At 38.7% G+C, this 24,557-nt stretch overlaps 1 protein-coding gene across 11 annotated transcripts in view; it reads left to right on the top strand.

Moving 5' to 3' along the window:
• Cdc14b (cell division cycle 14B) overlaps nucleotides 1-24,557 on the top strand; it is a 98,892-nt gene that overhangs the window by 58,847 nt on the left and 15,488 nt on the right. For all 11 annotated transcript variants that reach the window (XR_015448833.1, XR_002395496.2, XR_015448834.1 and 8 more), the window contains 5 exons: nucleotides 6,273-6,349; nucleotides 11,886-11,952; nucleotides 15,021-15,083; nucleotides 19,533-19,620; nucleotides 19,908-20,138. Coding sequence is in view for 8 of the 11 variants with exons in the window: in XM_087204950.1 (XP_087061076.1) it covers nucleotides 6,273-6,349; nucleotides 11,886-11,952; nucleotides 15,021-15,083; nucleotides 19,533-19,620; nucleotides 19,908-20,138 (526 nt within the window). In the remaining 3 variants the exon portion in view is untranslated. The remainder of the gene's footprint in view (nucleotides 1-6,272; nucleotides 6,350-11,885; nucleotides 11,953-15,020; nucleotides 15,084-19,532; nucleotides 19,621-19,907; nucleotides 20,139-24,557) is intronic.

Here is a 24,557-nt window from a genome sequence, read left to right as displayed (position 1 = left end):
CCCCAGGCCATCTAAAATAATCTTGATACTAAGATTATATTCATGTTTTCCCAATTGATCCAAAATATCCAAGCTGTCTAATGCATGGGCACATGCTGACTGAGGTGGTTGTGCCTCTGATTTCTTACTCTTCGCACTCGCTATTTGATCACACTGATTTGTGGAAGAGGCCAGCCCTGTTGTCTGGTAACATGTTCCACCTTTTGAGTTTCTCTGGCTTTTCTTCCTCTGGAGTATGTTTACTCCACACTTTCTGTGGAGTATATTTAAACTCCACAGAAATAACTTGAACCTGTGGAAGTTATATATAAACACTTATGCATTAGTAGTAAATGTTGCATCATACAAGGATACAAAAGTGATCACTGGAGTAGGTGGTAACCATCAAACCCTTCAGTATGTGGTTTTTTCCTTCTGACTGAAAGAAAGTATTCAATATGGTGTTGACACTCTTCATATATGCAGTTGCCTGTCAGCCATTCACCTGTGTTTAAACAATAATTCATATTCCAGTCATGCACTACATAATGATGCCAAGGCACTGATGGACCCCAGAAACCATGGTGTTGTTGCCTAGTGATGTCATAGCCATCTTAGTTTGTGTGAATTCATCCCATGGCCTTTGCATAAAGATAGTCATGTTGGGCTGGGGATTTAGCTCAGTGGTGCCACCGCCTGCCTTGCAAGCGAAAGGTCCTTGAGTTCGATCCCCGGTACCAAAAAAAAGATAAAGTCATGTAAAGATGCATTTCTTAGTCCGTGTCCCCATGAAATGATACCTGACTGTACTTGCCCAAGTTAGTTTTATTAAGGTTTTGATAATGTTTTTCTAATTATTTCTTGTATCCTTTATTTATTATCTGGCTTTCTTTTGTGGAAGATGAGCTTTCCTTCTTATGGTTGGGGCTATTTTGTTATACTCGAATAAAATTACCTACAGAAAAGAGACTATGGGTCATTTCCCTTTAATTGCCAATTTCAAAGTAGCGTTGTTTCAGTAGCTAAAAAACAGGAATTTTATAACCTGTTGTAAAATCATCTAAACAAAGGTTTGGGCACATTTACTCAACATTAAAAAAATGTGCAACAGTTTTCCTTTATTTTTTTAGTAAAATCATTAGCATTTGGGAAGTTGAGAATTTGCTAACTAACGAACGTCGTTTGTGAGTGAGATTAAAAAATGAGTAGTCCTCCTTCCATATCTGAGGGTTCCACATCTATGTATTCAACCAACTACAGGTTGAAAACATTTTTTTTAATTGCATATGTTCTGAACATATGTAGACTTTCTTCTTCATTATTCCCTAACCAATGCAGTTATAAACATCTATTTACATAGTGTTAGGTATTATAAGTAATCTAGAGATGATTCAAAGTATACTGGAGGATGTATGCAAATATCACACCGTTTTGTATAAGGAATTTTAGTATGGGGGGGATGGTTCTGGAATCAGTCCCTGAGGGGGTCCTAAGGGATCACTGTATAATCATTTGGTCAGCTGAGCTCATGGTGCACATACTATACTGCATTTGCACTGACAGATTATGGAAATTTTTTTTTAATTATGGCAGTCATTAAAATCAAGAACTGAATTGATTTAAAAATCAAGATTTTTAAACAAATGAAGCATATTAGTCATAATAACTTATTTTAAATAACTTTTTTAAAAGTACAATTAAATGTAGTAACTCATTTTAGAAATATTTTGTCTTTGAAAAGTTTTTACACGTACACTTCGTAATGGAGGTGGTATGTTAATACACAACTTGTTTACTATGTATGAAGCCCTGGGTTTGATCTTCCGCACTCCCCCCAAAATAAAGAAGGAGGAAAAAGTAAAATTATTTGAAAGAGGCTATTATATGGTGGGTGGAGTTCAGTGGTTTAGGTTCAGACTGAGCTGGCTTTGAATTTTATTTTAGGATCTGGTGCAAATTAAATATTCACTAAATGTTACTCCTTTTTTTCTTGGTTCTTCCTACTACTTTTTAATACTTTTAAATCTGCTTTTTAAATTAAAAAATAGCAAAGTTACCCTTTGGTCTTCCTGGTTATCAACGTTGGTTACATTTAACTGTCATGTATTTTATATTTTCCTGCAGCTTCAGCATTCATCTCTTCATAGGTTAAGTGCACTTTCCAGGATGCGTCTGGACAATTAACTATGGTTTCTATCATTTTTTGTATATAAAATAAATGCGAAGCATTCTGAATGTAAAATGCATGACACAAGCAAACTGTTGGTATATAGCTTGCAAATCTGGCTTCCTGGAGTGTTTAATAGATTATTTTGATGGAGCCAATTGTGGTAAAATGTAAGTTCCCTGGTTAAAATTTACCACTTTTTAAAAAACTTGCAAGCAGTTTTTTAATGGCCTTTAGCAAATGGCTTAACTTGTACACATTTATATGGAAAATTATGATACTAATTAAATTCTAAGAATATATTAACTCAGCAATCTGTGAGTAAAATCCTAAATTGTCTTGAATTTGAGATTGCCTCAACAGTTATGATAAGAGCTCAGGGATTTCATTTGTTATTTAATGATGATCTTTTCAACCTGTGGTCCATTTTTTAAAATGATTTAATCATCAGAGTACTTAGTGCTGGGTTTTAGGGTGGCTGCTGGAGGAAGGGACCATAGGAGGGGCATTAAGGTGCGCAGGGTGGAGGCTGTGCGTCAGAATCCAGTTCAAACAGCCTCCCCAATGGGGTGACACCAGACACCAGTGTGTGGACCAGAGGCTGTGTAAGCACCCATCTCCAGACACACACACACACACTCTCTCTCTCTCTCTCTCTCTCTCTCTCTCTCTCTCTCTCTCTCTCTCTCTCTCTCCCTCCCTCTCTCTCCCGGTTTGTGAAAGGCAGACAAACAGCAGCCTGGCAACTATAAATAGCAGCCAGGCCTGCAATCAGATGTGGTGGAGGGGAGGCAGCTGTTCTCCCAGCAGGGTCGATCAGGTTTACTTCCCTTTCTTACCCAGGGGGCTGGACTGACCTTTCAGCTAGCTGCCCTTGATGCTTGCCCCCGGGGGTGCTGCTGGTAGTGGTGGTGGTTGTGGTGGTGGTGGTATTAACTTTGGGAAGTAATGAAGAAAAGTCGCCCTCTGACTACTTATCCTTGATTACAGATTGGTTAAGCTTTCTGGAATTTTGGCTCCCTTTCTGTATCTGTCCTTGTTTTCAGATAGTACAGTTTCTTGTCTATAAATACAGCCTGAGTGGAAGGCCTTCTTCCACCAGTAACAAGCAGTGGAATCTTGGATGAGCAGTTATTGCCTCGGTTTGGAAAGTACCAGCCTGCCAGTTTATGTAACTCGTACAGTATTTGTAAATGGTTGTAGGTCCTCCTCCAGGTTTTACAATTAGGAGCCTCCATCTTTTTGGGGGGAGGGGTTATCAGGGATCAAACTCGGGACTTTGCGCTTGTAAGGCAGGTGGCAGATTCCATCAGTTTTTTAAAAAATCAAGACTTGTGCTTTGTGTTTGAAAATCCCCCCACCACTGGGACAGTTCACTTATTATTTTTAAAATAAGCTGTCTGGCCTTGGTGGATATGTGTTTGCTATTCCAGATTTCCAGTTTACTTTTTTCTGAATTGAGGATTATTGTGCCAAACTACTATATGTATATGTGAATAAAAGTAGTTTGAAAAGTTAAAACTAGTAAAATACAAGGCCATTTGATTATTTTTAAAAAGTGATTTGGGATTTTCTTTTTTCTTGCCAGTATTTGTGTAAGAGCTATGAAAGTAATTTTACTTACTTTTTCATGTAAAATTGTTCATGCTGTATATTCTTTGCCCTGTTGACCTTTTTCTTTTTAGCATTTGGTTGTAAAGTTGTGTTGATTCTTAACATTCTGTGTTAATCCGTGGAGTGATTTTTTTTTTTAAAAGATCAATCAGATTCTTGGCGTCATCTGGCTGAAATATGAAAATAATTAGCAAGAATTTTTAAATGCTGCACACATTGTGACATTTTTTCCACAAAGAATATTTGAAAATAATTTACTGGTTTCTCAGGCAGCTGCATTTGTTGTTTGGGATTTAAATGTTCTTTGTTGTTCTTAACTGTGGAGCAGGATGGCTTGTATAATGTTTGTTTTCTATTATTAATTAATTAATTTATTTATTTATTTTTGGTACCAGGATCGAACTCAGGTCCTTGCGCTTGCACAGCAGGCGGTGAAAACCACTGAGCTAAATCACCAGCCTGTTGTTTGGTTTTTAAACTGTATGTAGACAAAGCTTCAGATCATTGTGTATAAGAATAGAAGTATGAGTCCCCAGTACAAATAAAAAAAAAAAAGAATAGAAGTATAAAACATATATAACTGGGTTTGAATTATTTGAAGCCTGGATCAAATGATAAATGATTGAGTTATGATCCCTTTGTTTCAGCTACTCACTGCATCTGTCAGCCACTAAGTACCTTCTGGGTTTTAAAAGGTAGATTTGTACCCCAAGGCCAGAAGTAATCTGGTGCAAGCAGATAGGTTTTAAAAGTCCAGGCAGTGGCCAGATATGTAAATCTCAGCACTTGTGAGGCTGAGGCAGGAGAATTGTTGTGAGTTTGAGGCCAGCCTGGGATATATAGCGAGTTCAAGGCCAGCTTGAACTACATAGTCAGACCCTGTCATACTGCCACACCCCCTCTCCCCCAATTTTTTTAAAAAAGAGAGGTGGAGTCTCACTGTATTGCCCAGAAAGCTCTGAACTCCTAGGGACAGGTAGTCCTTCTGCCTCAGCTTCCTGAGTAGCTGGGAATACAGGCATGTTCCACCACCTCTAGCTAGCTGTGGTTTTATTCAGCAAAAAAATAGCTTTGTACCATGACTTTGAAAAACACTATTGACTTCTCAAGCATATTCTACTACAATATTTCATTCTTTCCAGGAAATTGCTATTTGTCCCTTCAGAGAAATTTCTTACCCTCTAAAGATGAGAATGGCTCATTGGTGCATCCCAGGCTACATCTCTGCACTTGCTGCTGAGTGTGCTACTGTCTGTTGATGCATAGCGCATTGTCCCAAACTAAGTGACTTGCAGTAACAGTTAACATTCTCTCAGTTTGCCTAGGTTAGGTATCTGGGAGTGGATTCCCTTGGGTGGGTCTGGGTCTGGATCTCTCCTGGGCCGCAGTTATACATCCGAGGGTCCCCTCCTTAGGTGGCTTATGCACATGCTTGGCAGGGCAGTGCTGCATGCTGGCAGGAAGACTTGGTACTCACCATGGACTGCATGAATGCATATCCTCCCACAGTAGGAAGGGTGGGGAGGGCTCCTCATTTTGGGAGGATGCATCTCTATGACCTAGCCTGAGAAGCCACACACGCTCTGTGAAAAGCAATATTCTTTTCCACACAGCAGCTTTTACTGTGGGAGGGGCTCGGGGAACATGGAAATACCAGGAGATAAGATTCTTTGGGGCCTGTCTTGGAAGCTTAAACTTTTGCAGCTCTCAGTCATTTGTTGTTTTCTGGTTCCAAATAGCTCTGTGGAATTAGAGTGGGCATTCTGTATATGTAACTTCTGATGAAAATATACCCAAAGAACTTGGGAAATGTCTATAGAGTCTAAATTGTTCAGAGCACAATGATAAAATGTAGGTTTAGAGTTAATTAGTCTGAGAATTTAACATAGAAATGACTTAATATGGTTCGTCTTAAGTGACAAACTTAGAATAATTTCACTTGGGAAGGACTTTTGAATCCAGAAGCTGAGTAGATGTAGAAGAAAAGTATGGATTGCTAGCAAATATTTCTTTGGTGGTTATATTAATAGATTTAGTCTCAATCTGTGAATTTCCTTCCATTTATCTCATCATGCTTTGTATTTTGGTACATTCATTTCATTAGATTTTTAGGGGTTTTCTTTTTGGTACCAGGGATCGAACTTGGGACCTTGGGCTTTTGAGGCAGGGGGTGGAACCACTGAGCTAAATCCCGGGCATTTCATTAGATTTTTAAAATTACAGTTTTTAAAAGTTCATCACTAGGAATTTAGGTTTTCCTCATAGGAAAAAATTACATTGTTCTTACATTCTTTGAATTGAACTTGTGTTCCAAGTGTAATCCATAGTTATTTAATATACTAGAGACTTATGTAAGAGGAGTTATCTTAAATTGGGTAGGTGCTGGGTGGCTCAGGTTCCTAGGGAAGCCAGAGAACCCAGCTCCACTGATTGTACAAAGCTTGTTTTACAGTGACAGCATTCTGTCTTCATTTAGAAGTAAATTGCCCTTTTCTTCTCTTTTCAAATGTAGGTTATATATTTGGGGAGAACTCCAGAAGATGCATATGGACTCTTAATCTTTGGAGATACATCCTATATTCCTTTCAGGTAAATATTTAGAATGATGTGATATCAGACTCTTGCCATAACTCTCTTTATAGTTTTTTCTTGTAGATAGATATTTTATGTTCGGTGTAAGTAACACTATAGACCCTAGGTTCTCGACAGTGACACTATTGCTATTTTGTCATGGATGCCTCCTTGTGTGTTACAGAATGTTCAGTGGCATCTTTGCCCTGTGCTTACTAGATGCCAGTAACATCCCCACCCCTACTTCAGTGATCAAAATACAGAATATCTCTGGACATTGCCAGATGTGCTGAAAGTGTAGGAGTAGAATGGGTGAGCCCCATTTCCCCTGGTTGAGAACCACTATCATTGATGAAAAAAGTAGGCTTGTAGACAGGTGAGAGAATTCTGGAGCTACATATGCAGAACTATGATTGAGGAATTTGGCTCCTGAAGAGTGAAGCACTAAGTTTCCCTAGTAATCAGAAGTTACTTTCTGGGGCAAAATCTGACCCCCGTTTCTAGTAGCAGAGCCAGCAGAGGTAGTGGGAGAGGCTGCTAATATGGAACCATTCCCAACAAACCCATTCAAGCAGTTGTATTCTGAAAGTGGTGGATAGTACTGTCTTTTCATAAATGCATGACTTCCTCATCTCGAACTATGTGATTATCTTGAAGAAATTAAAAAAAAAAACCTTGTGTTAATTTTCCTTAAATCAAATTCTAACAGTTTCTCTATTTGTTCATTGAAATAGTTATGTAATCAGAATGCTCCTATGATGCTTAAAGGGCAATAAATGCATGAAATAATTTTACTCATTATATAATTTTTTGATTATTTCATGCTATTGTAATTTCACTGTTCTACTCACAAATAAGTTGTACTAGGATTGTTACATATACCTTGAGTGTCAGATTTTGAAGATCCAGCCATATCTTTAAAAACATAATGTTAAGAATCTCCCTGTCCTTTGGGAAGGTTTCCCTAATAATGATCAGCAGAATCTTTTCAAATACCTGTGAACTCATTCCACAAAATAGAGACCTGTTAGGACCGTCTGCAGAAGTCAGTGATACATTGCATTTAAGTGTGCGTATTAGTGATGAACCAAATTAGAAGAATTGATTCGAGCCCAGTATCATCATCACCTTTCTTTCTGCCTCATGAGTGATCTCAGGAATTGTTTTCTGAGCTGGGTGGGAAGATGGGAAGATGATAGGTTGAGACCAAAGCATGTGTATCATTCACCTTTTCGAAACATAATAGCACCTGTGTTTCCATTAGGAGAAATACTTGGATTTGTGGTCTCTGGGTCACAGCTACATTGGTCATCTCTTGATACACAGTGATAAGTTTGTTTTTTCTCTATAACCATAATCCTTCCTATTCCCATTCCCATAGTTTATCCTACTTAGGTCCTGAAATCTGAACATCCTCACACATTTCACATAGTCTAAGGATCTATGAACCACTGTTGACATGGAAAATCTTTTGTGTTCATTTAAGTATAGGTACTGAAAACAGAATAAATGTTCCTGTGTTTAAAAATTAGTGAAATTTGGCATTGAGAAAAGAAGCTTGTTACTTCTGCTCCCAGAAGTTCCATCCAAAAGCTCTCTAGAAAACAGGACTTAGTTCAGAGTTGTTCAGCTTTGTGAAATTTGAATCTCTTCAGTCATTGATGTCAGATATTAGATTTATCTAAAGCAGTGTTTCTGTTGTGTGTGTGTGTGTGTGTGTGTGTGTGTGTGTGTGTGTGTGTGTGTCTGTGCCGGGGATCAAACTCGGGTCCTTGCGCTTGTACAGCAGGCAGCGAAACCACTGAGCTAAATCCCCGGCCCTAAAGCAGTGTTTCTCAGAGTGTGGTCTGTGAGCTTTTTGTCACCAGGCTGTAATGAGATACAGAGATTGAGAATTAGGTTTTAGAGATATTTATAGTAATATAGTAATTTTTGCTGTGTGGAATCAAATAATGAAAGAATTTGGGCTGGTAGCTTATGGTTTTTTCCCCTTCTATTTTTTCTAGCAATAATTTACAAGAATTTAGCAATAATTTACAATTATTTAGCAATTATTTACAAAAGTAAGATTACTACATTATTGTATGAGAGAATTATAATATTTGCATTCTGTTTTATATCTATTGTATAGAAGTATCAACCTGTGATCGGCTTAAAATATTAAAATTTGGTGCTTTGTCACATTTGACTATTCTATAGAACTTATTTAGAAAGTAGGCCAATCAGAATTGATAAAAGTCTGATAATACTTTGAAAGAAATTATCTTTTTTTTTTTTTTTTTTTTTTGGTACCAGGGATTGAACTCGGGTCCTTGCCACTTGCGCAGCAGGCGGCGAAACCACTGAGCTAAATCCCCGGCCAGAAATTATCTTTTTTATCCTTGCCAGTTCAAGTGCAAAGAATAAATATAAAGTATTGCTAACAAGAGTTTGCAAGAATCTCACTTAATCCTTTTATGTTCAGTAACAATATTTAATTAGATTTAATTCAACTTATTCAGTTCGTTAACCACCGAGTTTAAAAGTGTGTGTGTATACATGGTTTCCTACTAAATTATAGTAAATATTTTTCGTCTAAGTGCAAATATAGCACAAAGTGTAGTTTAACATTTTCTTTCTTTCTTTCTTTTTTTGGGGGGAGCGGGGCGCTGGGTATTGAACTCAGGACCTTGTGCTTGCAAGGCAGTCTCAGTGCCACTGAGCTAAATTCCTGGCCCATAGTTTTAACATTTTCTGGATACCTTAGGATCATTGTTCTAAAGGTCATATACTTCTATTCTCTGATATAATACTGTTTGCTTCTTAGGGTTTTCTTTGTTTTTTGTTTTGACAGCTGTGTATTTTCTTGGGAGATAGTTTGCATGATTGCTAATAGCTTGCTTGTTGACATCAGACAGACAGCGATTTGACTCAACTCTGTTGCTGTTCTCTCTGTGGTCCTTTACAAATTTAAACCTTGATGTGTTTGACTATAAATGGGAAAAAAATATCTTTAAAGAGGTAAATTACATCCCCCATATTGAAACACTTGGTGTAGTTTATAGCCCTCATTCACATTTGTTGAATGTTTTTTACATTCTTTTTAGGTTGATAAGAGTACGTCATAGTCAGGTTTTGCTGTGTATTTGCAGCTCCCACACCCCAGGATGTAGAACACCCCCATCACCCCAGATCTCCTTCCCCTTTGCAGTCAGTAACCCCAACTGTGACTTCTACCGCCATCAGTTATTTTTTATTTGCCTTTGAACTTCATATGTGTGGAATCATTGAACACGTGTCAGAGAGCTGGAAGCTAGCTTTTTTTCTGTACCAAGGATCAAACTCAGGACCTTGCGCTTGCAAGGCAGACACAGTACCACTGAGCTAAATCCCTGGCCCAGAAGCTGGCTTTTTAAAGACTTAATGTCTATGTCCAGTACCAAAAAAAAAAAAAGACTTAATGTTTATGGGGTTTACTCGTGTGTGGCAGACATCAGTAGTTCATCCTTTTTAATTGGTTATATAGCATGCCATTCTGTGAATATACCAGGGTTTGTCTGTTTTTTCAGCGACTGTTCAGGTCATTTGCAATTTAGGGCCAAGGTGAATGTAAGTTGTTATGAAAGCTGCTACTTTTTTAAACTAGTGTTTGACATGATTCTGTAGTTTTCAAGCAGTGCCCCTTTATGGAGTCTCATCTGTTTTTCCAGGTCTTTTAAGTGATGTTAGTGGTGAAATGTTTTCCCTTACAAAGGCTAAAATTCAGATTCAGAGCTGCTCTTCTGTGTATTTGAAGAAGGCTGATGGTTTGGGTGGGAAAAGAGGGTGTAGGTGTGTGTAAAGTTGGAGGTGTTCAAGGAATAAGCATATTAAATAAAGGAAGGTGTTCATCATCTTTTATATAAAGCAGGTTCTCCCAAATGTGTGAACCACATTGTTACCAAGACTGAGTGAGTACATCTTTAATGGGTGAGGAGGGGAGCTGCCAGTTGCTTGAGAGGACAATACTAGCTGACAGTTGAGGAGACATGGCTCAAGTCCCTTGGCTGCTGTTTGAGAATTCACCATTTCCATTGACAATTTGGATTTGGTTTGGTTCAAATTACTTTATTTTCTTAGTTTCTCTGTCTAAAATTTTTTTTATTCCATGAAAAAATTGTTTCTGTAAAACACAGTATTTGTTGATCCGTCATTCAATGGTTTATAAACTTGAACATACCTCACAGTCCTCTGGAGGACCTCTTAGAACACAAATGACCTGGCCCTGCCCCTAGAACTTCCGATTGAGTAGGAGAGAGTGGAACCTGGGAACATGTGTTTCTGTCAAGTTGGCATGATACTGATCCCACTGGCCTGAGTCAACCAACATGCAAGAAGCACTTTTCCAGGCCATTCTGATTTTCTTTCTGAATATTGCCAGTTAGCTGCTGGTAAAATTCTTAACTTCTATGTTGGATAGAGAGAGCTGTTCTAATTTTTACAGGACACACTTAAACTCAGAACCTTAAAGGGCAAAAACTGTTTTGCGTCAAACTCCCATCTGTCTGATGTCAACAAACCCTCTTGCAGCTGATGTGAGTCAGTAATTCTAAACACTTCAGTGAATAATATCTAAAGCTACTTTCCTCATTGATAGTATAACATTGCTATAATCAGTAGTTTCAACCCTTAAGGTTTTGCAAGAATTGAAAGTTAATGTGCAGTTTAGTGTTTCAGGTAAGACATTTGAATGTGAAAACCCAACTATATTGGGCAATTAATGATAGCCCTGTTCTCTGCCTTGTTCTGCCTTACACCCCAAAGAGAACCGCTCCAGTGGGACAGTGTTTGGCATGCCTAGAATGATCGTTATCAAATTCATTTTTATGTTGTCTAACTCCAGAATATTTCATCTTGCAGTAGCTCAAGGTAGCTGAAACAAAGCAAGCAGGGACAGGGAATCTCTTCTTTTTCTGTGTAAAATCTTCCCTGATAGAAAAATTTGCAGTGAGATTACTGTGGGTGTTGACACAGTGTTTAGGTGGAGTTGTCTGTCGACCAATTAAAGCACTTTCTCAAGAGCACTGCTTTTATCAAAGATAGTAGATGCCTTCATTCCTGTGGCTTTATTATCTCTTAAGAAGCAGAAAGAAGTTAACCAGTTAAATTGTTAAAAGTCCTAGCATAATGATAGGACCAAAACATTTAGTAACCATACATCTGGTATCTCACTTATATCTTGGTTTCTCAATTTTTTCCCTACTTGGATGGAGATACATACAAACACCTGCATATTTAGACACACATATACATTTATACACGATCAGAGGCAATCTTTCCTGGTAGCAGTGTGATTCAGTATTTTCCAGTTGAAAGAAAAAATTCAAATGCCCTGGTCTTTGGGAACAGGGCTAAATATTATTGATTAGTTGAATAGAAGGAGGAGGCTCAGTTTTCAAAGGCAGAAGTGATCCAGAGAGATCATCTGAACAATTAGATGCATGCGTGGTTTTAAATTCTATAGTCAGCTGTTTTTTTGAGCATGTGTACTACAGAAAATTAACTGAGTTGTGTTTCAATACTCTTGGAATTTCAGAGATGCTGCCTATGGAAGTTGCAGCTTCTACATTACACTTCTTGACTGTTTTCATGCAGTAAAGAAGGTAAGTAACTCTAGGATGCACTTCGTGTGTTATTGGAGAACTAAGGAAGAGTTAGGGGAGTCCTGGCTTTCTTCCCTAGGGAGCTCCCTGTTAGAACTGCTCCCAAGATGCATATGATTCAGAAGTATCCCATTTTTTAATTAATGTTAAATAAGATGCCAAACTGGGACATACTATATTCTGAATTTCTGGGTGCCTCTGTGCCTGAGTTGGGGGACAGCCAGGTAAAAGCAGGGGACAGGGCTGGGATGTGGCTCAGTGGAGGGGTACATGCCCAGCCTGGGTTCCATCTGCAGCACTGCACCCAAACCAAGATGACATGCAGAATGAGGGAACAGTAAGAGTTAGTTAGGTTGGTGATCCAGAATTGGTTTTGAGGGTATTGTGATTCAGAAAACAAAAAGTAAACAAATTACTGGTTTCCAGGTTCTCTTTGATTTATGTAATTTATAGGTCTGGTTCCTATCAATACTATTATGAGAGACAGTTCTATAACGCAGTAACTGTGAAACACAAATTTTGTTTGCTCACGCTTTCAATTTCTAGTTTGACAAAAGAATTTACAGAGCCAATTAGCGTTTATATGAAGCGAAGTGGAACACTACTGCTTTGTCAAAACCATGTTCAGGGCTAGGGGTGTAGTTCAGCAGTAGGTCATGTGTTTAGCGTGAGTAGGGCCCTGGATTGTACTCTTATCACCAACAAAACAAAACAAAAAAGCTGTTTGGCCATAACTCTAGTGTGTTATGACCTTGTGTGTATGCGTGTGCATATGTGCATGTATGGGGGGGGTGTCCTTCAGTATCTGCCTGGGAATGCGCCCCATAGCAGGCCCTGGTCACACACAAGGGTGTTCCCTTAGGTGTATTTCCTGAATGTCAGGGTAGCACCAGAAGCAGAAACCTGCAACAGTAGCTCAAGTTTTATGTGACTTGTTTTCTCAGAGGCCAAATAAATGCAGGTGTTTTCCTGGTGTAATGAAATATAGTGGCTTTCTGGGAAATTTGATGAAAATTGTGTCTTCGGATGAGAAGACTACTTGGTATACATATTCAGATGAGCGTCCCTTTCTTCCTGGACCAAGTGGTAAAGGGTGGGGATGTCTTGTGCTCAGATTGCAGTTCCATGACTGGGACCACTGTCAGCTCTGGGGCAGCATGTCAGGCCTCAATGTAGGCAGGGGCTGGGCCCGGGGAAAAAATATCAGGAGACAGAGGCAGCAGGGGTAAATGGCAGCTTCTGGGTGCAGCTAGTCTCTGCCAGGTAGGCTCTAATGTGCTACCGCAAGCAAGCATATTCACCTTTAAAGAGAGCAAAGACAAATGTTAAGGGGCTTGGAAAATGCCCGGTGTAGCATTGTATACCAGTTACTGTTGTTCCTTACTGACCTCCCATAATCCCAACACACAGGAGGCTGAGGCAGGAGGATTGCCATGAGTTTGAGGCCAACCTGAACTACATAGGGAGTTCAAGGCTAGCCTAGCAAGACCCTGTCTCAAAAGGAAAAAAAAATCTGGTATTGTACTCCAAAGTCCTGTGAGCTGCTATGATAGATCAGGTTTGTATTTTTACACTATAGTTTCATTCAAGGGTTAATAGCATCTGCATTTCAATTAGAACATTTTTTCATTTGTGGAAGATTTTGAATATTATTGCATATGAAACATTTGTAAGTGTGATATCATAATTTTAGTACTATTTCTAGTAGGATCATCTTATGAAACTCAAAGGAAAATAGGAATTCCTTGTAAACGTTTTTTTCCTGGTGCTGAGGATGGAAGTCAGGGCCTTATGGACACTGTCACTCTTCCACTGGGGGACACCCAGGCCTTGAACTATGTTAGAATGTCTCACCTACTAGGAACAGTCCTGGTGCAGATGTCATGAAAGATTCTAAATTTAAGGAAAGGAAATTTATCATGGATTTGGTCATGGAATTATTACTAAAATATATTAGTTCTCCTTGAATTTGTTTTCTGATATTAACTACAATCTGAAATATTAAATGGAAAATTCCAAAAATAAAATTAATAAATTTTAAATAACTTTCAGCACAGTGGATTGTTATAAATGTTCTATTTTAGTATTGGTTATTGTTAATCTCTTTGTGCCTAAGTTTTAAATTATCTTTACAACAGGTCCCTGTGTATAGGAAAAAATCCTAGTATGCACAGATTTCTGTACTGTGTGATCTTTAAGTATCCCTGGGGGATCTTGGAACATGTTCCCCACAGAGAAGGGGAAATGACTATAAACATATTTTGTAAAATGCGGACTGTTTAGTTGGTATTCTAGCCTTCTCCTTTTGCGTTCATAGTTTGGAATTTAAATTTTGAAAACTGGATTTACAAGAGTTACCCCTTTTGCACCGGCAGTCCCTTGTTGATCCAGAGTCCTGTGCTTCTGCCCTGTGTGGCTCAGTGGTCAGTGAGCCGGGAGGACACTGCTTGGAGGCCATCCACTCTTGATTTGCCCTTGTCTTAAAATCAGACACTCTGCTTAGTTTGCTTAGCGAGGTCACAGGATAGGATGGAAAATTTATTTTCTTCTTATGGAAAATGGGGTTTTATTTTTCCTCAAAAATTTGAAGTTTAGCATTATGTCACATTGATCTCTTATTATAAGACTATTCAGAAGAATTTGTAAGTGAAGGTATTGTGGGCTTGGGTTGAACTAAACCAGCCCATGGTTTCTTTCCTCATTATTATTTATTTTTAGAAACCATTGGAGTCTGCATTATAATTGAATCTTAAACTTCTCAGTCTTGTACCATAGGTGGTGTTGATCTAATAAGTTAATAGGATTACTTTGATGACATGATTTTATTATGCATGGATAAGATGATTAATAAATGAAAATTTAAAATATTTCGATTATATAACATTGTAACTAATCTCCAGATAATAGAAGTATGTGAAAGATAACAGCCTTACTTCCTTTGAAAACTGTATAATGGAAAGTAATCTAAATGTAATAATACTTTTATGGGGTACCTCCTGATATTTATTGTTGGGGAATTGTGTCCTTATTTGTATCTTTCTTCTTACAAGCTTTCTTTTGGATTTTAGGCAATGCAGTATGGCTTCTTTAATTTCAACACATTTAACCTTGATGAATACGAACACTATGAAGTAAGTTTTCAAGGATAATGTTTTTAACGCTTCCTCCCAGCTTAATTGAGGTATAATGAACAAATAAGTATTATCTACATTTAAGGTATACAGGGTAATGTTTAATACACATCTACCTCTTGAAATGTTTACCACGATCAGGCTAATTAATGTTATCTATCACCTCACTTAGTTTCCTTTGTGTGTATTTGTTGAGAACATTTAGATCTATTCTCAGCAAATTTCAGGTGTACACTGTGTACATTATATCTCTAGAACTTTCTCATTGTTTAACTGGAAGTTTGTAATTTACCAAAATTTCCCTACATGTTAGTTAGCTTTTCTGTTGCTGTAACAAAATACTGGACAAACAACTTACAAAGAGGAACGATTTATCTGGGCTCACATTTTTAAAGGTTTTGGTCAGTGGTCAGCTTGGTGTCCACCATTAGGCCTGTGGTGAGGTGGACATTATGGTGGAGGGAGTGCAGTGGGGCAATGCTGCTCCCCTCTTGGCGGTAAGGAAGCAGAGAGAAAGATGCAGGGGCCTGGGACAAAGCAACACCCTTGAAGGGTATTCCTCTAGTCACCTACTTCCTTCAACTAAGCACCATGTCCTGAACTTTCCACCACTTTCCGTTAGGTAGCCTGTGAAATATGAATCTATAAAGGGACTCACCCATTGATGAGGTCAGAGTGCTTGTGGGCCAGAGCCTCAGTCACTTCCTGAAGTCTCACCTGTGAACACCACTGCTCTGGGGACCAGACTTTGAGTATAGGAGCTTTGGGGGAACATTTAAGATCCAAACTGTAACACCCATTTTCTCAGTTTTGTTTTTAACTTTTTTATTATTATTATTTTTACTTACTGAAGTAAAAATCTTGTTTTTAAAAGCAGTTTAAATGTGCATACAGTAAAAAACTTCAAGTCTTCATCCCTTTGGCCCCATTCCCCAGGCCTAATTTTTGTTTTTGTTTTTGTTTTTTTATCTTTTTTTTTTTTGGTACGGGGGTATCGAACTTGGGTCCTTGCGCTTGTGCAGCAGGCGATGAAACCACTAAGCTTAATCCCCCGCCCTGTTTTTGTTTTTTGAGATAGGGTCTTGCTGTGCCGTTCCAGCTGGGCTTGAACTCATTATGTAGCCCAGGCTGGGCTTGAACTTGCAGTGATCCTCTTGCCTCAGCCTCCTGAGTGCTGGGATCACAGGCGTGCGCCATCATGCCTGGTCCTAGCCCCAATTTGTAATGGTGATTTCTACATTTGATTAACCTGTGCATTTTTCATAATGTTTACTTAAAATTTTTTTTGAGTATTGATGAATTTTGTACACTAAGGTGAAATTTGTAAAAGGGAGCAATAAGATGAATAGTCATTATACATATGCTTACTTCTGAGACATATCTTCATATTTATCATAATCTTTTTTATATTAAATCAGGACATTTCTTTGCAATTTACTGAAAGTAACCATAAATGGCTTAAATAAAAGGGGAAATCATACTGTATTCCATAAATTAAAAATCTAGGAGCAAGTGTGCTGTCAAGTTGACCCCATCCCGGTGAAGATAGTTTTGTTCTCAGGCCAGCCCTCTCCAGCTGTGATAGAGATGACTTCCTGCAGCTGTGATCTACTACTTTCGCATACTCAGTAGAAAAGAGAACCCAGCTCCAGCAGGGGACCCATGAATACCCCTCATTGCCCTGACACAAACCATCCACTAATGCCCAAACCAGCCTGTGTTCTGCAAGAGGGGTGTGTATTCTTCTAGCCAGACTTAATTCAGAGCTGGAGTCCTAGGTGAAAGCCCTATGAGACTTTCCCGATAAAAATAAATGAAAGGTGAGATGGCAACAGAGTTCAGGCAGGCAAAATCTTAGATCTATCTTCTACATTTTAACTAATTTTTATATTTTTATTGTTGTTGTTGTTATAATGGGAATCAAACTCAAGGCTTTGGCACTGAACTACATACCTAGTCCTTTAAATTTTTTTTTATTTTATTTTTGAGACCAGATCTCAGTTGCCCAGGCTAGGCTTGAACTTGGGATCCTCCTTCTTCAGCCATGCCAGGCTGACAGTATATTTTTTTAAAAGGAAATAATTTGAGTCTAAGGCTCCATCCTTCAAATAGATGATGAGGAAAATGCTATGGTGAAAGGCCTTTTCCAGGTAGGAACACTTGTAGGCTCTTGATTTTGTATTCGCTATACTTATTTTGAGGATACTTCTTCAAATAATGGGGAAGGTGGTTCTTCAGTTTTTCATGTGGTTGTGTCCTGAGTCTTCAGTAACTTTTTTCACAATTTCCAGAGTAGCTATTATTAAAAACTCTTTGAGTGTAATGGAACTGTTCTGCTGATGAATTGGGTGAGTAATGATGGTCTGTTATTACTGTGATGTATCAAAGGTGTAAAAACATAGGCTTTGCTAGGGCAACGCTGTCTTTTCTGTAGTAGCAATCTATTTCTAAAGTAAACTTAACTACCTTAAACTATTGAGTATAACTAAATCATTGACACCTTTTTTTGTGCATGTCCCTATAAAATTAAATATTTTACCCATTTATGCCAAAGGTTGCAATTTTTGAATTTTTGGATGAAATTCCTATATAGAAAATTTCTACCTAGAAAATTCCTACCTAAAAAAAAAAAAAGAAAATTCCTACTTAGAAAAATTGAAGGAAAAAGAATTTGAAGAGAAAAATTTTTATTATGTTCCATTGTTATGTGCTATTCCAAAAATGGAATTTTGGGCATAAAAGGATTAAAACATTTCTCTTATTCTGTAAGCAAAATACTAAAAACACCAGTTGCCTTTAAAGCACAATGATAGCTTATATGTTATTAAGGAGTGACACAGGCACTAAAGAGCTTCCCTCTTGCTACTAGGAACTGGGGCGCTGAAGCTGTGGTGTCACAGGGTCATATCACAGATATTCTTCCAAACTCCAGGCAACTGTTTAGCCACAGACTACTTTGGATTAATCTATGTAGTGTGTTTAGAGATTTGAGATTAGTGTCTTGCATTGATTCCATCTTGCCTTTTTGGGCCAGGAATTTAGCTCAATGGTTTCACTGCCTGCTGCGCAAGCACAAGGACCCAAGTTTGATCCTTGGTACCAAAAAAAAAAAAAAAAAGATTTTCCATCTTCCCTTTTTATTTTTTCTGTTTCAACGTCTCTGAATACAGAATGCATCTCAGCAGTGTATAATGTCAGCAGTTGAATGAAAGCTAGTTATTGCCAACATCTAATCGCAGATTTCTTAGTAAGAACTCTAGATTCCTGGTTTCCACTTAAAAATCAGATCATCTGGCAGCATTTGTTCTTGTTCCTGCCTCGACCTTTATTGTGGAACACAGGCTTACCAGTTCCTCATGTTGTGAATAATTAAGTGAACAGGTTTTGGGTTACCAGCTTGGCTCCTTGTAGGTAGGTGTTCAAGGGACTGTTTATTTCTTTCTTATTTTTAGGTTCAAATATAAACACAAACCAATTGCTAAAGTTATTTATCTTTTTTTTTTGGTGGTACTAGAGATTAAAACCCTGATGCACTGAGTTACATCCCTAGCCTTTTTTAAAAATTTTGAGACAGAATCTTGTAAAGTTGCCCAGGTTAGGTTTGAATTTGGAGTCCTCCTGGAGTGCTGGGATTATAGGTGTGTACTACAGTGCCCAGCTTTTTTTTTTTTTTTTTAATCATTAGTTCCTTTTTCCTTCACTATCAAGTGTCTTCCTACAACTTGCTTAAAAGTTTGTTGTCTGCCTCATTAAGAGCTATGTCTCAATTATAATTAAACATGCATTATATTTAGGTGATAATTAAAATAGTAACTCATTCCAAAGAACGTAATTATGGGAAGTAACACGTTTTAGATATCAGTTATATTTATGTGGGGGGGTTTTGTGTAGATACTCTGTGGTCTTATTATCCTTATAAGTTTGGATTTTATGATGAATTAATTGAAGTATTTTGGTTGGTTTTCTTATTAAATAGAGAAATGATGTAAAGATGTGCTTCTATGAAAAGTAAGATATTGAGAAACTAGGAACCTAGTTTTTTTCTCTGGTCCTTTTATTCAAGGAGTCAGAATTCCTCAAATGAGAATTCAGTTAGTCATTCAAAAAAAAAAAAAACATGGGACTTTCTAGACCCCTTATACTAGAAAAGATTTATTAACCAAGTACACAGAGTATTTTGGTGGCACCAGTCAGCTCTGTTTTTCAAGGACTGTGACTACCTTAGCAAGAAACTCTGTTAAAACAAGGTAAGTAGCCCTAGGAGAAGCCAGCAATTCCATGGGTATACTCAGAACAGGGAGAATTGCTGTTTTCCTGACTTATGGTCATTAATACACAGCCAGTGTGCAAGAGCTAATAGATATGAAGTTCCTTAGAGACAGTGCTGAGAAGGGGGATGTGGAGAGGAAATTGAGTCCAAAAATGAATTTTGCTGGTCTTCCTCTGCAGAAAGCAGAAAATGGAGATTTAAATTGGATTATACCAGACCTATTTCTTGCCTTCTGTGGACCTTATTCAAGATCCAGACTTGAAAGTGGTATGTAAAACTGTGGGACCAGTATAGTTTATTATTGAGAGTACCCATTTTGTGTTTTCTTTCAAGAGAGACCAGAGTTAAAGTAAGTTTGACTTGAATTTTTATTTTTTAAGCATATGTGTTCATTTGTACAATTCTGACCGGATTTTTTTTTTTTTTTTGCTTTTTAGAATTATAGTAAAATTGTTATTCAAACTCCCAGTCCAGATACCACGTCTACCCTATTATAGGTGAAACTCCATTTTTTCTTCCTGCATTTTACAAGATCTGGTGCATTTTTTATGTAGGTTACCACCGACATTCTCCGGAGACTTACATTCCGTATTTTAAGAGTCACAATGTTACAACCATTATTCGTCTCAATAAAAGGATGTATGATGCTAAGCGCTTTACGGACGCTGGTTTCGATCACCATGATCTTTTCTTTGCGGATGGTAGCACCCCAACGGATGCCATCGTCAAAGAGTTCCTGGATATTTGTGAGAACGCTGAGGGTGCCATTGCAGTACATTGTAAAGGTATGTTTCTATAAATGCAATATCTACTAACACAGAATCAAAATGAAATAGAAAATCTGTATAGACCAGTGATGGTGAACCTTTTAGAGCTTTCAGGGATAACAGCCTGCTGTGGTATATATGCCATAGGTTCACCACCACTGGTATAGGCCCTTAAATGGTAAGGAAATTGAATCAGTAATACAAAGTAACATGACAAAGGAAAACTCTGGACTCCAAAGATGATATAAAATGGACAGCTGCAAAGTTATTTGGCTTCAGCAATATTAGGAAAAAGCTAATCACAACTACAGTGAGTACCATTTCATACCCATGACAGGGTGATATGGTGGTGCCTTTTACCAGAACAAAATAAAACAGAAAACAAAACAATGCTGCAAGGATGTCAAGATATTGGAACCCTTGTGTACTGCTGATGGGAATATAAAATGGTGTAGCTACTGTGGAAATTACGTGGCAGGTCCTCTGAAAATTAAAAATTTAATAATCATGTGATCCAGCAGTTTTACTCCTGCCTGTGTACCCCCCCCAAAAAAAAAATTTAGCAGCAACCCAGGTATGATGGTGCATGCCTGTAATCTAAGCACTCCAGAGGCTGAGTCAGGAGGATTGCTGCGAGTTCAAAGGCAGCACCTGGGCTACATAGTAAGTTCAAGACCAGCCTGTGCTACCGAGACCCTAAAAAAAATAAATTAGCAGCAGTGATGTAAATAGATCCTATACACAGAGGTTTAGCTCAGTGGTTCCCGCACCTGCCTCACAATCACAAGGTCTCGAGTTCGATCCCTGGTACCAAAAAAAAAAGTGTAATTTATGCCAGGGATTTAGCTCAGTGGTTCCACCGCCTGCCTCGCAAGCACAAGGTCCCGAGTTTGATCCCTGGTACCAAAAAAACAAACAAAAAAACCAGATCCTATACAATTGAAGTAGCAGTATCCTTTCCAGTAGTCAAAAGCTAGGATGTCCCAGTTCAGGTGTCCATCAGTGGAGGGATAGATATGCAGAATGTGGTACATTTACACAAGGGACTATTATACACCCTAAAAACAATTCTGATCTATTATGTGGAGGAACCTTGAAGACAGTGAAGTTGGCTAGTCAGATGAAGACAGACATTTTATGATTTACTCACATGAGGCACTTCAGTAAGTTCATATTGAGACAAAGTAGAGCTATAGAATGTGAGGGACTAAAAGGGGGTTTAATAGTTAACAAAGTTTTCACTTTGCAAAATGACATAGGTTCTGGAGATTGATGGTAGTGTCTGCATAACATTGTGAATGTACACTGAACTGCACTTGCAAAGATGGTTATGCTTATTCCCAGCTACCAGTTCTGAAGAAAAGCAGGCCATTGAATTACTTATCATAGCATTTAAAACAGCTTTCTTAAAAATGTTCAGTAAGCTAAAAGAATATAGATAACTAGATGAAATCAGAAAAATCAGACATGAAAAAAATGCTAAGTTTTATGTCTTAGTACTGTTTTAAAAAGTAATTCAGACAAAAACAGTATTGACTATTTCTTTTTTTATTATACGAAATTGTTGAGCTTATTCTTAGCAAGGGTACATTTGTGTCCTCCAGGGGGACATTAATGCCTGGAGACTTTTCTTTTTTCCAACAACTTGGCAGGAAATACTACATGGCATCTAGTGGATAGAGATGGGGATTCTGTTCCACAGTGTACAGGATCAGCCACCCCTCAACTCAACAAAAAACTATCCAGCCTGAAACATAAGTACTGTTGAGGTTGAGAAACCTGCAGACTGATGATCAGTTAAAAGAGGATTTGGTAATGATTGGATTTTTTTTGTTGTTTTCAAAAGAAAAGTCATGACTTATGGAAATGGGATTGTGCATTGGAAATTGAAATTCATTACGATGTGTAGTAATAGGATAATAATAGCCTGGGTGTGTTATGTAACTGAATGAGGAGGCTGGCAGTTGAAGGTCAAGGTGTCAGCAAGACTGGTTCCTGGTGTGGCCTCTGTCCTTGACTTGCCCACATGGCTTATTCCCTGTGTGCTCTCTCTTGATGTCTTCTTTTTCTTGCAAGGACAACCAGTCCTATTGGACTAGGGCCCCACTTTATGACCTCATTAAACTTTATTTAATACCTTCAAGGTCATGTTTCCAAACATAGTCACTTTAGGAGTTCAGACATCAACTTGTTGATTAGGGAGAGAGGTACAGTTCAGTACATATTATTCTGTTCCCTGGTCCCTCTAAATCCATGCCCATGGCATAGAAAGTACACTCATCTCATCCCAACAGTTCCAAAAGTCTTAATCCATTTCAGAATCAATTGAACATCAGGTCTAAAGCCTCATCTAAATATCCTTGAAATCAGGTACAAGTGAGAGTTGAAGTGTGATTTATCATGAGGCAAAGCTCCTTCCCATCTGGGAACTCGGGAAACCAGATGAATTATGTGCTTCTGAGATAACAGTGGTAGAATAGGCATAGGATAGACACTCATTCCAGAAGGAAGAGCTCAGAAGAGGTTAAGAGCTCTCCAGAAAGTTGGAAGCTTCACCCAGCAAATAGCAGTAGATCAAGGCTGGAAAGTAGAGTGCTTCCTTGGGATAAGGTTCTAGGTTTGATTCCCAGGGCCTCTAAAACAAAAACAACCCTTAGCCCTTATAAAAGAATCTTCTTTGATTTGATGTTTTTCGTCCCAGTTCTCTTGGGTTGGTAGTCTCCACCCTGAGGCCAAGGACACCCTGGCTGCTGTCACCAGTGGATGACCCACTTGTGAAACCAGCAAGGCCACAGCCTTGTTTTAGGCTTCTGAGCTCTATGGTTTGGTGGCAGTGGCCACCCTTTTGTTCTCTGAATTGCTCTTGAGGTCATAGCACTGTTGTCAGAACTTTGAAAACCTTGCCAAGCATCGTGTTGCATGCTTATAATTACTGTTAATCAGGAGGCTGAGGCAGGAGAATCACAGGTTTGAGGCCAGCTTGGGTGATTTAGTGAGACCCTGACTCAAAATTTATAAAAGGAGTTGGGAGTGTAGCTCGGTGGTAGATCTCTCCCTAGCAGGCATGGGTTCCTGAATTCACTCTTCTGTATTGTAAGAAACAACCCCCCCCCCTTCTTCATTTTATCCCATTTCCCTCTCTTATAGTCCAGATGGCCACTGTATCTCCTGATATCATCCATCTTTATTCTTGGCTTCTGCTAACAGCTGGTTAAATCTGTGGGCATCTCTGTATGAAGCAATTGCCCTGACACACCCTCGATGTTCTTTTTAGAACTTGCCTGCTTTTTTTGTGGTAGGTATAGACTGAGCATTGTCTGAAACTTATTTTTTTTTTTTTGGTACTGAGGATCGAACTCAGGACCTTGCACATTCAAGGCAGGCGGCAGAACCACTGAGCTAAATCCCCGGCCCAATTGTCTGACTCTTTAGTTTCTGGTTCCTTTTTACTTACTAATTCCTTCTTCAGTTCAACTCTGTCCTTTTGCATTTTACTATAATCCACGAGGAGAATCTCAAGGCTTTACTTCTAAACTTTCTTTATAGATCTTTGCTAAATATCCAAGGTGTTATTACTAATTCTGTTTTTGTTGTTGTTGGATTTTGGTACCGGGGATCGAACCCGGGACCTTGAGCTTGCGAGTCAGGTGGCAGAACCACTGAGCTAAATCCCCAGCCCTGTTATTACTAATTCTGCCTTCCATAAAACATTAGAACATAAATCAGCCAATTTCTTTGCCTCGTTATTACAAGAATTGCCTTTCCTCTAGTTTCCAGCAGTGCCTGGTTTCTGTCTACCTGAGATTGTACCAGAATCACCTTTAATACCCACGTGTCTGGCACCAGTCCCTGCAAGGCAGTCTAGACTTCTCCTAATGTACTCAGCAGAGTCCTTCTAGTCTGAATGACTCTAAATTCCAAAGTCATTTCCACATGATCACATATTTGTCACAACAGCACCCTTCCACTGTGCATTGGTAAGCGTCCCGGAGAAAGATAGAACCAGTCAAGTGTTTAATGTACATGTGGAGGAGGGGGACTCAGTGGTGTGGAGTCTCATGTGCCCCAGTCTGCAGTGTTTGCTGACTGCTGGATGCACAGGAGAGCCTATGGCACAGGCCCTTGGGTTGGGCAGTCTGCAGGAGAAGCCCATCTTGTTCCAGGAGCTGGCCCTGATTGTTTTGTTTGGGTCTTCTTCTGAGTGGATAAAGTCTACTCACATTTTGAAGAATTCACCACTTCAAATGTTCAGAGAATCCGAAGACTTCTTCCAAATTGACACAGCACATAAAATTAAGCCTCACAGGAGGTCATGACAGTGTAGATAGGAGTAAGGAAGGGCCAGGAAGTGGGGAGGAGAGAGAGGGAGATGGAGCATTGAGGGTGTAACTGAGTGATGCAAGGCCCTTTAATCAACCTTGAGAAACACTGTTGATG

This window comes from Heterocephalus glaber, unplaced genomic scaffold, assembly GCF_053883595.1.
Source record: "Heterocephalus glaber isolate CG9 unplaced genomic scaffold, H.glaber_assembly_v1.0 deba00000594, whole genome shotgun sequence".
NCBI classification, from domain to species: Eukaryota; Metazoa; Chordata; class Mammalia; order Rodentia; family Bathyergidae; genus Heterocephalus; species Heterocephalus glaber.
This window is presented reverse-complemented; position numbering and strand designations above follow the sequence as displayed.